The following is a 16,243-nucleotide window of genomic DNA, read 5'->3' as shown; positions in this document are numbered from 1 at the left end:
ATATAAATTAAATAAATAATTTATAAGCAAGTAGGGATGCTCAAAATAATCGATTAACCATTAACCAAAAGGGTGAGTTTGTAACCGATTAATGGTATCAGTTAAACGATTAAAAATATTATTTTATATATTTTTTGTTTGGCTGCAAAAGGGGCAGATCGAATGCGCTTTTTTTGCATTAAGAGGGGCATAAGAGGGGCATCTTTTGAATGGTTTACTTAAAGCCGCAAGTGTTTTGCACGCGGCTCATCCCAGAGCGGCAGTTTGTGTTGTCAAGACAACTAGAGAGAACTTTTAAAGAGCAAGGTTTCCGCTACATTCATTCTTTTATAGCAGGGACCAAAATGCATCTCTTCACGGCTACATTACCTATTCAAAACATTCAGTCATTGTTGTTATTGTTGTTTTTAATAGCAGATTATAATCGCACCAAAACGTATTAAAAGGTAAGTGAATTATAACAGCGCAAACATTTCTGTAACCTTATAGTGCTGTGTCCTTTCTGTTTAACCCTTTGTGGTTACTTGCTGACTGACTGGCTGACTGACTGACTGACAGGTACATGATGCGTGAGGCCAGCAAACACGATGTAGCTTTCAGTTAAGATGAACACAGTTTCCATAATTATACATTCTTTATAGATAAAGGTATATGGCTCTGCATATAATCACTCTATCTTGCAGGAGTTTATAGCCGTTTCGCTTTACTTCAGGACGCATTAATGCCGCTCTGAAAGTCTAATCGCTTGTCAACATGAAAGGAGTGAAGTGCGCCTTACGTTTTTGGAATAGAAAAGCACGTTAGCTGTGGTCAGCCCCTTCAACTGCTAGACATAGGCCTACTTGTTAACTTGCGGGACGATAACGTATATCCTGTGCCTACAGACATATTTGCCAAAGAAGCAAAATGGAAGAAGAATATTGCTGTTTGATACAGACGTGTTGATACCAAACCAGCGCTAATGTTGACCTGGATCTGCGTCATAAACACAACAAATAGGCTTTACCTTTTTTTTTTTACAGCTTATAAAACATGTATGCACATTAATGCAATATCATATTTAAACAACAAAACTGTTTACAAAAAGTCATCATATCCGCGCTTTGTCATTGTCTTTCATCATCTCAGCGCACACACTTAAACTGCGAGAGAGAGGAAACCATACAGCAAGACATAATCTTTAAAATAATGATTTCTATTAAAAATGTTAAAAAGGTTTTGTGATATGATAACAGCGTGGCATTAAATAAATGCATATTTTCCTTGGAGCGGGCAATTTGAGGAAGTCTGCGATTTTTATTTCACGGAAGAAAAAAACTATGATTGGAAGAAAAAAACAGCCTATGCCCGTTCTTAAAAAGAATCAGTCAGTGTTTTCGTTTTGTAATATATATTAATTATTGAAGTGAAAATAATTTAGGGCAGTCCTGTTTATTTTATTTTTTTTTCATTTTATTTAGATTATTCTGCTCTTCTGTGCTAAACACTGCAGGTGCGTGAAAATGCTCTGTTGTTATGTTCTGTTATTAATATGCTAGCATGTTAAAATAAATTATTATTTTAAAATGCAGTATTTAATGTGTCAGACACAAAATAGACACGTCAATTTGTTTAATATAAAATTAATAGTAATATGACCAGTTAACCATTAATAACCGATTATTGAGCGGCAGTTGTCAGTTAGCAAAATTAACTGAAAAGAGTATCCCTGAAAGCAAGTTAAAAAACAAAATTAAAACACATCAAGTAAACATAAAACTGAAACACAGTGCTCTAATATGCGGTAAACTAGGCTATTAGAAACTGACAGTGCAACTGACAGCATTGTGAACATTTTGCTGTGAAAACTGGTCGCACATTGATGGCTTGCACGAAACATTTTACATGCAATATGCCGGCCAGCTGTGCTGCCACGATCATGTTTGATGCGTTGGGCCCTATCATACACCCGGCGCAATGTAGCGCAAGGTGCGGCGCAATATTCTTTTGCTACTTTTAGCTCGGCGCAAGGGTCATTTTGAGGTGTTGCGCCATGCTGTTTAAATAGCAAATTCATTTGCGCTCAAATGTGCGCCCATAGGCATTCTGGTCTAAAAAAGCAGGCGTGTTTTGGCGCGTTGCTATTTTGAGAAACTGTAAATAGTCTGATATTTAGACCAGAACAAAGTCGGTCTATTGTCTGGCGCAAAGTGCGCCTGGTTTACACACTACAAACAAGATGCAGAGCAATACGCAAATATCTTTACATATGAAAAATATATAATATCTTAAGGATATATATATATATATATATATATATATATATATATATATATATATATATAATAAGGATATATACAGGATATAAATATAAATGATTAAAATATTACAAAACATTTTAATTTCTAGCCTACATGAAGATTTAAAAACCACTGCCTTTACTTTCTTCATCTCGGGAGGCTTTTTCAGTTCATTCAATTGGCTTTTGTATTATTATTAGCAGTATTATTTATTATATCCATATTTATATTTGTTTTATTAAAAACAAGCTTAGATTTGCCCACCTGTCAGGTTTTAGACCATATGGGGCATGGCAGGTGTATTTGGAAATAACTCAGTATTTTGACCACACTTGGTCATTATTGTTCATTTATTCGTTTGCTGGAAATTAGAACTGAATTTAGAAATAGTTTTGAAACAAATCTTTGCGCTTAACAAACAAAATTAATTATTTATAGGCTAATTGATGTCTGTGCATAAAGGTTTCCCTATTCACAAGAGCAAAAGCGAAAGTGAACTTACTTTACTTCAAAATGCGCTTATGGCACGACGCAGCTGGTTCTTAAAGGGAATGGGAGATGTGGCTCTAATTAGTTTATTCTCAAAACACACCAATAACTCATTAAGAAAATAAACTCAACCCTTTTAGACCATGCGCCATGGCGCAAAGCGGATTTTTCCGTCCTTAAATTAGCAAAAATGCGTTCTGACACGCCCTGAAAGCGTTTGCGCCCTGCGTTTTGCGCTCTGCGCATGGACCGTCAAAATAGAGCCCGTTGTCGGTTACAACGACAGGTCATTCCAATTGATGTCCCATTCTTCCTATGCAGTTTTCAGTAACACTGCAATGTTAGTTAAGGCAAACAGAAGCTTGTTAATGATGTAGGTTTCGGTAGATTTCGAAGAGGTTTCGGTTGAGGTCGCAGTGCCGCTAATTCATCTGCGTGGTGTCTTGTTAAGTGATAACGCAAGTTTGTAGTGTTTCCTGAATATTTTAAGATAGATTTGCAAAGCTTGCAAATGGCATTTTTTTTGTCTAATTCAGTACTCTGGTATAGTGTTAAAGGGCCATGACACCCCCCACTTTCGGTTAAAGTCTACTTCAGAATTTTTTCAAAAGATGCATGATTAATGGGCGTAGAGCTCCGCGAGCATCGGGCAGGAGTGGGCGTGGCCAGCAGGGGAGAAGGGGAGCGAATAACTGTTGTTGACAGTTAGCTCACAAACTGAGACACAAACCGTGAGGAGACGCATGAGTTTATAGTTCACAAAGTTAAAATGCAAAGAAATAAACAGGTATTTAATGCCCTGCAACATTTGTTATTCGTAATTTCATATATACGTAACCACAATTTATATCATTATAAAGATAAGTGTGTTTATGTAAACACTATAAATGAGAATCTCCCTCGATCTCCGTGTCTAAATTATAGATCTTGAATGCAGACTCAGTGCAGCAGGTCTCCTGACGTGCCTGTTTTAACCATTAGCCCTGCTGGTAATATAGAGGATTTAGGCAAACACAGCAGCACAGCGATGTGTCTGAATGTGAACGAACTCCTGATAAAAGTCAACGTCCGCCATTCTTCAATTCTCGCACTGCTCTCCCGACAAAAATGCTTGCAGCACACACAGCTTTGCTGTATGATCGACCCTGACAGGATCGCGGGGAAAAAACATGCAACAAACCCGTGGATCATGGAAACAAACACATACGAGCCTTCATGAACGGCTACGTGCCGTTGGTCTGTGTCTCACAGCTTGCTTAAAACTGGCAGGTCTGCCTTCGGAAAGCATGCTCTCATGAATAATTAAGCAGCCGGCTCTTCTCATAGGATAAGAAAACTCCGCTATGAATAATAATGAGAAACCGACGCGTCATCATTGCACTTGCAGATCTGCGCTACGTCGCCGATTTTGATCCCGCCCCAAAAATCATTTCAAACCCGGAAGCTGAAATTAGCTGACAAAAGCTCAAAATTATCCAGTTTTCCCCACAATTAAAGCTTACAGGTGCTAACATTGTCTTAACTGTTCTCCAGCGTGTCCTGAACCTTTAAAGCCAAAGTGCAGCCAAACGTCAGCTCTAAAAGCTGGAGGCTCCTTTATATTTTCCACTATGCTCACTCCTGCTTACTGCTGATACCATACTACGTAGCATTTTGTTGATAGTGAGTTAGCCACATCTACTGGAGCAAAGGAGGAGGTTGTTTGGCACAACATGAATCGATACTTCAGGTTGGACTATCGATACACAATCATGAAATAAATTTCTGCGATAGTTAGATATATTGATATTTTTGCAAAGCCCTAACTGACATATGAAACAAACTATACATATACACACGATATACTCCTGTCAGGGTCTGGGATAGAACCTGGGTCTCTGGCATGACAGGTGAGTCACATACCAATTGAGCTACTGGAAGATGATGAAACTGTACACTCAATACATATACACACACAATAGACTTTATACATATGCACACATGATACACTCTATACACACACACACGATACACTCTATGCATGTACACACACGGTACACTCTTTAGATATACACACACACACACACACAAACATACACACACACACACATGAAAAATTCTTTACATATACATACATGATACACTCCTATCAGTATCTGGGATCGAACCTGGGTCTCTGGCATGATAGATGAGTTACATACCAACTGAGCTAGTGGAGGATCATAAAGCCATACACTCTGTACATACACACACACAATACATTCTATAGATATACACAGTACACTTTATACATATGCACACACGATAAACTATACATAAACACACACTCTATACATATATACACACACTCTATATATACACATGATGCACTTCATACATATAAACACATGATACACTCTATGCATATACACTCTTTAAATATACACACATGATACATTTTTTACATATACACACACAATACATTGTATAAATATACGCACATGATCCAGTCTTTACATATATACACAATACATTCCATACACACACTCTACATATATATATATATATATATATATATATATATTGTATATATATATATACAATACAATACAATGCATATAGATATACACACATGATACATTGCATACATATACACAGACATATGAAACAATCTATACATATACATACGATACACTCCTGTCAGGGTCTGGGATAGAACCTGGGTCTCTGGCGTGATAGATGAGTCACAAACCACTTGAGCTACTGGAAGATGATGAAACTGTACACTCAATACATATACACACAATACACATTATACATATGCATATATGATACACTCTATACACACACTCTCTATATACACGAGACACGTCATACAAATGCACACATGATAAACTTTATGCATATACACACGGTACACTCTTTAGATATACACACACGATACATTGCAAACATATACACAGACATATGAAACAATCTATACATATAATACATATACATATCTATACATACAACACACTCCTGTCAGGGTCTGGTATAGAACCTGGGTCTCTGGCGTGATAGGTGAGTCACAAACCAACTGAGATACTGGAAGATGATGAATCTAGGTGAGGTGAGTCACATAACCACTGATCTAAGGGTAGTTGATGAATCCAAACAACAATAAGAGACAAAGTTAGGCAAGGCAAAAAATTACACAATACACTCTATACATATACACACACATAATACACTCTAAACATATACAGTATGCTCATGATACACTCTATACATATTAGGGTTGGACTGATACACGATGCCATCTTCCATCGCCAATGGCCAATAAACAACACGATGCTGTGCCCGCATCGACGATTCTCCGCCCCACCCAATCGCAAACCTGCTCGCGAAAAATATATCTTCGTGTTAAAATGCCACTTTTTAACGAAAATTATCCACATCCGCACCGTTTTACCTAGCATTTCTGAACAGCCCTCCGCCCGCTTAAAACGCACATCACGTGACCACACACACACACACACACACAGATAGAGCCACACACAGACACACAGTCATTCGCTCCTCTGAGCTCCAGGCAGAGAGCAGTGCAATTTGGAGAATTTATCAAGGATGTATCGCTGGATCATGTCTCACTATAGTTGTTCAATGTGATATTCAGACATCCCAAGTTTCCTGGATGTTCCAGGAGTCTCTATGCATTTGCGGGACTTGTCGCGCGCGTAGTAAAGAGCGGTGTTGTAGCGCGCGTTCTGATCAGCTGTGTTGTCGCGCGCGTACTCAAGATCGGTGTTGTCGCGCACGTTCTGATCAGCTGTGTTGTCGCGCGCGTTCTGATCAGCTGTGTTGTCGCACGCGTACTCAAGAGCGGTGTTGTCGCGCGCCTACTGAAGGGCGGGACCGAGGGTGTGTTGCGTCGCGGGGACACTTTTGATCATTTTGGAAGGGCATTTTCGATCCAAGACTAAAAAGGGCATGTGCACTGCACAGGTTAAGCCCTATGTGTGCACGTGCCTGACACAATACATTCTATACATATACAAAAACACGATACACTCCATACATATGCACACATGATACATTCTAAACATATACACACGACACACTCCATACATACGCACACATGATACACTCCATACATATTTTATTTTTTTGATTTACTTCTTTATTTAACAGAGACAACACACTTGACATTGCTGCAAAAAGATAACCGATGTTGCGTATATAGGGCATATAGCATAAACATAAAAAAATCATTTAACATTATTTAAGGGTGCAAAACTGCTAAAATTCAACTTTCTAAATTTCAACATTAATTCTGAGATTTTTTAGTTGACATTTAATCGTTTATTCAATGTTTGTTTTAGCACAAAAAGTGATCTAATTTTAGTTGAAAAAAAAATTTTTGTGACCATTTTGGTCTATTTACCATCGTTGAATTAACATTAGCTATTTCAGGGAGCAAAACTGGCAAAAAATCAATTATGACCAAAAAGCAGCAGCTGGTTGATACGATGCAGAATGGATCATGCTTTCATGCTGCTGATGCCAAATTCTGACCCTACCAAATGTTGCAGCAGAAATCGAGACTCAGGCAACGTTTTTCTAATCTTCTATTGTCCAATTATGATGAGCCTGTGCTCATATATATTACCCTATACTTTTTTCTGATGTTGTATTGTTTTTTATTATTCTTATTTTTCTTTTAAATTTAAATTTTTTCTTTCTTTTCTTTTTTTCTTTTACATTTAACTGAAACTGGTTGTTTAACGCATCGACGCATGACGCATTTGGGGCGGGGCATGTTCTCTTGTCTCAAAAGATTAGTGCGTTCGAGAACTATTTTAAGTACAATTACCTGAAGGTAAAGGTATGTGTATAGGAAAGAGTCCTTAAAAACAATCTCGCTCGAGTCTTCTCATTCAAATAACCAATGCCTATGCGTAGATTGCACAAAACGTTATAATATTTTTATTTAAAATTTTTGATTCGAGATGATTTTAGGGTTTGAGCAGTAAAGCATATTCATCACCTGTAATATCCACTCTTGAATGTTGTTGCATTGCGGTTCCGTGAAAAAAAAAAAAAAAACTGATCATACGTCATTCGGCCAATCGCCTCACTGCAGGGGCTTTCCATCATGGCGTCTATGCAGGTGAGTATCTATCTATATAAACAAGAAACAATTTTCAAATAGCACTATCAACAATTTTTCCCATTTATCGGTGACAGGTCCAGGCTGCGTCCTGTGTCTCTGTCCGTGGTAATCTGAAAACAGGAAGTCCGCAGTTTGAATCGAACGCACATTTGTTTACTTTGTACGCTAACGCTCAGTCAGTCTGACAGCCTAACAAAACTCTGTTCCGTCTCTTCGGTTACTATAACGCTTAAAAGCGGTACTTAAACTGTATTTATCTATCAGAATGTAGCAGAGTTGAAAGAGTTACATTGTTGTGATAGCATCGCCAGCACTGCAACTCGTTTGTTGGACTAGCTCGACGTTAGCAGTCTGCTTGCTAGTTGTGTTTGTCAGTACTTCTTAGAAATCAGAGCTTATTTGAGGTGGATGTTTCATATTTCGTACTTATTCGGTTTTATCTCGCATACTTTGTATTAGTTGTTTACGCGGGTGTTGTCCTGTATCTACACGCAGTTCTGTGCATTAACCCAAGTTATTTTCACTTTCCAGAAGCGACTACAAAAGGAGTTGCTGGCATTACAAAATGATCCGCCTGCTGGAATGACTCTCAATGAGAGAAGTGTGCAGAACACAATCACTGAGTAAGTTGAGATATGATATGTTAAGATATCAGTCAGACTGTTCACTTGAGGGTACATCATGTTTTCACTGAGCTTTCTAAATGCATATTATGTCTTATTGTAAACATTTCAACTGTACTGAACTGAACTTTTTATTTTCCTTTTTTTTGCTCCATAATCCTTTATTAAAACATAATAAGATATGACAGACTTTTTTTTTCTGATGACATTTGCTGGACCTCTCTTATTATTTTGAGTGTGATGCCCACATCTCAGAATATGTCATCCATAATCATTTTGTTCCACTGGTATGTGCATTACAATGTACAAAAAAGATATGTGCTTACTTTAATTACAATTGTAAAATAATAGTTCACCCAGAAATTTAAATGTTGCCCTTAATAGCATGCCCATGCAATCCCATAAGACATTTTATATGTCATTAAAACACAAATTACATTTATTTTTAATTAAAACTGAGATTTCTTTCCAGATTTGATGCAAACAAATATGTAACTCTTCTAAAAGTTCATAGAGATCATAAAAGATGTCATATAAACCAAATAGTTGTTTGCATTCTTCTAAAAAGACACAAAGGCTTCAAAAGATGGATAGATTTAATACTCAGAAGAGAACTGTCTGTCCTCCTATTGTAAAAACACTAGTTAACCTTTTTTTATTGTAAATGTTTAAACTGCAAACTTTTCTCTAAAAATAAAAACTATTCAAAATATTGCTTTTACGGAAGTTTAGGTCCTCTGTGAGGGTTTATAGAGAAGCTTTATGGTTTCTTATTGGTTGATGTATTCATAAAGCCAAAAATATTAAACAGACATTCAGATGTGCTTTAATCAAAGCAATGAATCAATTATTCGAATCTCATAAACGTGTGCTTGTGTTTGTCCAGGTGGTTTATAGATATGGAAGGTGCTCAAGGTACTGTTTATGAGGGGGAGAAGTTTCAGCTGCTCTTCAAATTCAGTAGTCGATATCCTTTTGAATCACCTCAGGTAAAATGAACACATTATTCTTCTTTCATGTATTTTAATGGGGACCTGTTCTGCTAAATTGCCTCTTATGTGGTAGTGAAGTGTGTGTAAACAACAGACATGGCTAAAAAACTCAAGCTCTTTTTTTTGATCCCCAAAATATCATAAGCAGTGTCTGAAAATATGCTGTTGTAGATTTCCTCATATTCTGATTAGTTCTCTTAGCATAAATGACCAAGAATCACTGCATTCAAGATATTTAGTATAATTACTTTTCAGTGTTTTCTATGTAGTTTGATTCATGATAACAGAATTTTAACACTGATCTCTTATATTTCTATACAACCTGGTAATGTTCATTGATGTAACTATTATTTGAGCCTTGTGCATTTTTTTTGTATAATTTTGTGTATTTGACAAATTAATTGGTAAAGAAATATTTTATAATTACACAAATTGTGCCATCTAGAAGTGCTTTTTAATGTGTGCTAAAAAATTGACAAGACTTTAAAACAGATGAATTTAATAAGCTTTCATGATGATGGAGAAATACTTTTTTGAAATACACAGGCATAATTTTAAAATAGTGCAACTGGCATAATAAAGCAGATAGGTGTTTTTGTGGTGAGCTGAAACAATGTACACATTCTGCAGACAAATAAGTGTTATATTTAATCTTGTAAAAAATATATAAAAAAGAGGGAGGGGACATAATAAGTCACCTTTGAAATGTATGTTCTTAAATTTTCACTTCAATTTTCCTTTATGTATTTCAAATTGCCTAAAGTTTGTACATTTGCAATGGATTACTTGATCTTGATTGTTTCTGTAGGTTATGTTCACCGGAGAGAATATACCCGTCCATCCGCACGTCTATAGCAACGGTCACATCTGTTTATCTATTTTAACGGAGGACTGGTCTCCAGCTCTGTCTGTGCAGTCTGTTTGTTTAAGCATTATTAGCATGCTGTCAAGCTGCAAAGAAAAGGTAAAGTTCACCTTTAAATAAACCAAATTCACAAAAGTAAAACATTTTTTATGGTTTGTCTAATGAGCTGTCTAATGGATGTTTTCTTTTCAGAGACGTCCTCCAGATAATTCTTTTTATGTAAAGACATGTAATAAGAATCCAAAGAAAACTAAGTGGTGGTATCATGGTGAGTCTATTCCAGTTTCTCTGTGTATGTTTAAATCGATGCAATTATGTTAGTATTTAGTATCTTGTTTACTCTTGACAATAAGATGCATTATTGTCTTTTTTATCTCAAGTGGACAATGTAAGTGTAAACATGTTGGAGCTTGTTCAGAGTCTTGTTGCCTAAATCCCGTAAGTTTGTGTTTAGTTTGAACAAACCTGAATATTTCAGGCTCAAGAAGTTTGTTTGGTTAGTATAAATTTAAAAAAATGTCAGAGAACATTTTTATTCAGAAAATATTTTAAGGGGACTGTTTAAAAAAAAAAAAAGATGACTCCGGGTAGAATTTTATATTCAGACATGACAAAGAAAACTATGCTATAAATTATAGTAAAGTCTACAGTGATTTTAAAGAATACTATATTAAAGTTCTTGACTTAATCTGTTATTCTATAGTTACTATGGTAACACAATAACTATAATGTTATAAACATTGTCCAATAATTTAGTTTTCTAAAGCTATCGGATATATTATACTACTGTGGTAAAAACTAAAGTATTTTACAGGATTTATTAGGTTGAAGTATTGGGTTAATTATTGACAGAATGCTGTGAAGCAGCATTTATTTATTTAACAGTTGTAAATACTAGAATGCAGACAGTATAATACACTTTACAAACACTAGTATTTATGATAAATAACTATTGTGTTGTTTTTCATGTGGGTGACATTTTATCTTGGTAACTTGCACTATACAGCTAAGCTGCTCTGGAGTACATTTTAATCTGAGTTAGAGATGGCAAACAAAAAACTGGGCCAGTTGTGAGAAAAGTGACATATCAGATCCAATAAAGTCCCTGTTCGTCTTTTTGCTCCAAATGAAACCCTTATATGCTAAAATTCAAAACGATTATGTATACCTCATATTGTACATGCACTGGCCACTTTATTAGGTACACCTGTCTAACTGCTCATTGACGCAAATTTCTAATTAGCCAATCACATGGCAGTAACTCAATGCATTTAGGCATGTAGACACGGTCAAGTCAAGACAACCTGCTGCAGTTTAAACCGAGCACGGTTGTTGGTGCCAGATGGGCTAGTCTAAGTATTTCTCCTGGGATTTTCATGCACAGCTATCTAGGGTTTACAGAGAATAGCCTGAAAAAGAGAAAATATCTGGGCGCAAATGCCTTCTTGATGTCAGAGGAGAATGGCCAGACTGGTCCGAACTGATAGAAGTGCAACAGTAACTCAAATAACCACTCCTTAATCAATGCAGAAGATTTCTGAACACACAACATGTCAAACCTTGAGGCGGATAGGCTACAGCAGCAGAAGACCACACCGGGTGCCACTCCTGTGAGTTAAGAACAGAAAACTGAGGCTACAATTCGCACAGGCTAACCGAAAGTCCTTTTATTAATCTGGGGTTGCCACAGCAGAATGAATTGTCAACTTATCCAGCAAGTTTTTACGCAGCGGATGCAATTCCAGCTGCAACCCTTTTCTGGGAAACATACACACACACACACTACAAATAATTTTGCCTACCCAATTGACCTGTACCGCATGTCTTTGGACTGTGGGGGAAACCCATGCAACGCAGGGAGAACATGCAAACTCCACCTAGAAACGCCATCTGAGCTGAGGCTCGAACCAGCGACCCAGAGACCTTCTTGCTGTGAGGCGACATCACTATCTATTGCGCCAATGCGTCACGCCATCAACAATTTAATACACCTTTATTTCTATAGCGCTTTTACGATCTAGATTGTGTCAAAGCAGCTTCACATAGAATATCATAGTGAATTGAAACCGTGTAGTTCAACAGCATGAAACGATGGATCCACCCTGCCTTGTATCAACAGTTCAGGCTGCTGGTGGTGGGTTGAAAACCTAAACTGGCTTTGTGCAACAAGGCTCTGAACAAGCTGAACAATATTATATATGACAGTTTGTTCAAACGTTTTGTGCAGCAGGCATCCAAAGTATTCAAACGCCATTTCAACAATATAGCATTTGTCATGTGTAAACTTGTGATAGAAACACACTCTCCTGAAAGAAAAACAAACTTTGTATGCTAATTTCTCATTTTCTTCTTCTGTTTTGCAGATGATACATGCTAGTATCCTCAGCTTTTCATATATAAATAGACTTTTCCAAGTGCATCAAGTACTTTATGATACAGTCTTTGGGTTAAGACTGAACCAGCAGACTCTGGGATGGTGGTTAAAGTGTGGATTAGGCATACACGTTTGCTGACTGGAAAAAGTGCATAAAAACTGCAGGAATGTAACCCACCCGGCTATCATGTTATGATGGAAGCAAGATGTGGATTTTTTTTTTTTTTTTTCATTTGGTTATGTTTGTTTTATAGTTCATTTGTTTTTTCATAAGCCTCTAAGGGTTTTCATTGTTTGTGCAATAATAATAATGTCATTGTGGGTGTGGAATATAAGGAAAGTCAAAGAAGCAACTATTGTAATGGATCAGTAATCATAAGCCTTTCTATTCCTGCTTGGTTATGCACTGTGAATCTCGAACAGGGCAAATTTGTTCATGCATATTTTAGCCATTTTATGTTGAATTTTGTAGCTGGGTGTGGTGTATAATAATGTTCTGATAAATGTTACAGATATGTACAGATTAGATTAGGGGTGCTGATCATATTATGTGATCTTAAATTACACAAAGATTATGGGTTAAAATTGAAGCACTGGTTTTATAGGTAGACCAACGTTTTGTGTAGTAAAAGCCAGAGATAACTTTAGGCATAATCACTTTATCTTTTATGTGAAGCTCTGTCTAGTTCTATTATCAGTTTGATTTAATGGTTGTATCCTGCTGTGCTGGGAATGATTCTTCATTGTTTTCCATGCCGTTAGCTTTAGGAAACATCCAGTTTGTCTTCATTGTTTTGTTCTATCTTTATTTAATAACTTTATTTAAGAGAAAAGTTCTTATTAAAGTAATATATTTTGAAAAGCTGTCATGTATTTCAATTAGACTGCATTAGAAATGTACATTGGCTGACTTGAAAAATGGGTTGGTATTATTGAAGCAAGTAAATTGCACACTTCACCATTAAAGGGATAGTTCACCCAAAAATGAAAAGTCTGTCATTTATTCACTCTTGACTCGTTCCAAATCAGCTTGCGTTTCTTTCTCATGTTGAACACAAAAGAAGATGTATTAAATGTTGGGTGAACTCTCTTTTTAATGGTAGTTTGAGTAAATTCATATGTGTCCACTAGAGGGAAGTGCGGTTACACGCGGATACTTTCTATTCATGTTTATTGCAAGCGCTGTTTCAGCAAGAACTTATCTGTTGTTCAAAAGGTTTAAGGTCTGTAGAGTTTTAAATCAAAAACTGCATTTATTTTATTAAAGTTATTAAACAACTGTTATTTGACCAAATAGAAATATTTAAATAATATTTTATTATAGTACTGAATGTGTTTGTTGAACTTTTAGCATAATTACTCCAGCCTTTAGTGTTATGATCCTGCAGAAATCATTCTAATATGCAGAATTGCTGCTACGGAAACATTTATTATTATCAGTTGTTTTTTAACAGCTGTTTATGTGCATAGAAATACAAATATTTTAATGATTACTTAATAAAGTTCAATTTATCAAGGTAAAGTTTAATAATTACTAAATATAAGGATGATTAATTTCGGGTAGCCTATATTTTGCATCTCTGAGATAAACCTTATTTTGTTTTTAAAATCACTTAAATGAAAAAGTATTGAATAATACCACAAGTCTTTAAATATGTTTGCAGGTGTAGGGAAATTTTACTTAAATATTAACTTAAACTCTCACTAGCTGACTGCCTTCTCCGGAATCTTCATACATTCAGCTTCATATACCATGAAATAGTTCTAATTTTCATAAATGTTCTGTATGCGGAGGCATACTTTACTAAATTAAGCACAACCCATCTATTTTCTGCATTGTTTGTAATGTAGTTCCAGTTAAAAACAGATATTTTGGTTCAACTTGGTTTTGCTTTTGGTCAACTCTTTTACATACGTTATTTAAAAAGCATATATTAAAGTAGCATGTGACTTGGGCCTATTCCAAAAGATGTCACTTTTCTGGTGAGAAGCTGGTATCGTGGCATCTCATTTATTCGTCTGATGTGTGAAAAAAATGTTTAGGATACAATGTAAATTATTTGTCAACTCGATATTGGGAAATTTTTACTGAATTTCTCATTCACTTTAAAAACTAAAATATGGTGAAAATGCTTAAGTTTGTTCAGACATGTGGAACTGGTTTGACTTTGCACAAAATGGTGGAAGATATCAACTCTGTTACTGTCAACTCTTAAAGATCACCAATAATATAGACAATTAATATCAGTCAAATGTTCCTTATATTACATTTAATGATTTTACATTAATAATAGATTTCATTAAGTGTAAATTATTCATTTGCTGTATGAATAATGGAAAAAATGTACCTGCTATTCTGAAATGGGTCATAAGTTACAGACCAGTCTTGATGCTGTAAAAAGAACAATTAATGTGCTAAACAAGCATGGCATTAAAACACAAAATCGCGCTTTATATTATCCCTGGGAAAAAAACAGCTTAAACCGGTATAAGCTGACCAGCCTGGTTTAAGAGGAGTTTTGGCCATTTCCAGCCTGGTCCTAGCTGGTCAGGCAGGAAATTGACCAGCTAAAACAGGTCTGGTTTAAGCTCGACATCACTGGTTTTGGCTGGAAATGGTTAGAAACCAGCCTGGATGGATGAATGAGCTGACTAAGAAGACTGGCGTTTTTTCAGAGTTATTGTCCTGGTAATTTTCAATCTAGCTCAATGAAGCTACAGGAACCAACAGTAAGTTACAAGGAATCTAGCTATTTGAGATTCATGTTGATTTAGTGAATCGTTCAAAGAAAATATTATAGTCGGCCACATATTTCATGAAGTGGTCTGGAATGTTTCTGAATCTTTGATCTATGAATCTTAGTCCTCTATCTGATGAATAACACACTGATCGGAATTTTCTGTGTGTCTGACGGAGTATGAATGCTTTAGGATCTTCCTCATGGGAAATCCTATCTGCGCGTACGAAATCTGCCTGTGTGTGTAATGGCATCATCCAAATGAGTAAGGCAAGAGTGGGTGTCTTTTCCTTGTAAAGTGAGCGTGGTTATTTGTGTATCAGATTTCTCGTGCTGCTTTCGCTTTTAGGGAGTTAACAGGGCAGGTCAGGCCTGTTAGTCAACGTCCACCCTTATCCCTCATAGAGGAGTTTTCTATTTTCCTTTGCGTCATAACTGGTCAGTGATGTAGCAATAGACCTACAGTGTCAGCACCGGACTTGAGGCAACAGAAGCATCGATTCTGTGTTTTTAATTAAGCTAATTTAAATGTAAACAATTTCTCTGTAATAACACCTATATAGCACATTTAAAAGCTCATAAATTTGAAACTGAAAAACTCGATCACTAGTTTAGTTACTTTGTTAGGGTGATAACATTTTTTCGAATCATCTCGTGAATGATTTTACTCGTCACTTGCAGAAGGCTATCCCAATAGCTACTGACCAACTCCAGACTATTAAATTTCTTCATCACTAAAATATAATATTAATTCAGGCACATTTTAAAGA

The 16,243-nt window shown here is 36.1% G+C and overlaps 1 protein-coding gene across 3 annotated transcripts; it reads left to right on the top strand.

Moving 5' to 3' along the window:
• Positions 1 to 7,839: 7,839 nt before the first annotated feature.
• ube2wa (ubiquitin conjugating enzyme E2 Wa) lies at positions 7,840 to 14,048 on the top strand. Of its 3 annotated transcripts, none has more exon segments than NM_001122972.1 (6): positions 7,840 to 7,878; positions 8,413 to 8,504; positions 9,391 to 9,493; positions 10,305 to 10,460; positions 10,554 to 10,629; positions 12,725 to 14,048. In NM_001122972.1, coding segments are annotated over 6 exon segments (456 nt in total). In that variant the 5' UTR covers positions 7,840 to 7,863; the 3' UTR covers positions 12,739 to 14,048.
• Positions 14,049 to 16,243: the final 2,195 nt, after the last annotated feature.

This window comes from Danio rerio, chromosome 2 (genome assembly GCF_052040795.2).
Source record: "Danio rerio strain M-AB ecotype USA chromosome 2, GRCz13ab, whole genome shotgun sequence".
Lineage (NCBI taxonomy): Eukaryota > Metazoa > Chordata > Actinopteri > Cypriniformes > Danionidae > Danio > Danio rerio.
This window is presented reverse-complemented; position numbering and strand designations above follow the sequence as displayed.

Excerpts from the sequence above, each read along its gene's own strand:
- ube2wa (XM_087239425.1), top strand. The coding sequence starts at position 8,464 with ATGACTCTCAATGAGAGAAGTGTGCAGAACACAATCACTGA. Across the intron at positions 8,505-9,390 it reads GTGCAGAACACAATCACTGA|GTGGTTTATAGATATGGAAG; the intron begins GTAAGTTGAGAT and ends GTGTTTGTCCAG. Across the intron at positions 9,494-10,304 it reads ATCCTTTTGAATCACCTCAG|GTTATGTTCACCGGAGAGAA; the intron begins GTAAAATGAACA and ends TTGTTTCTGTAG.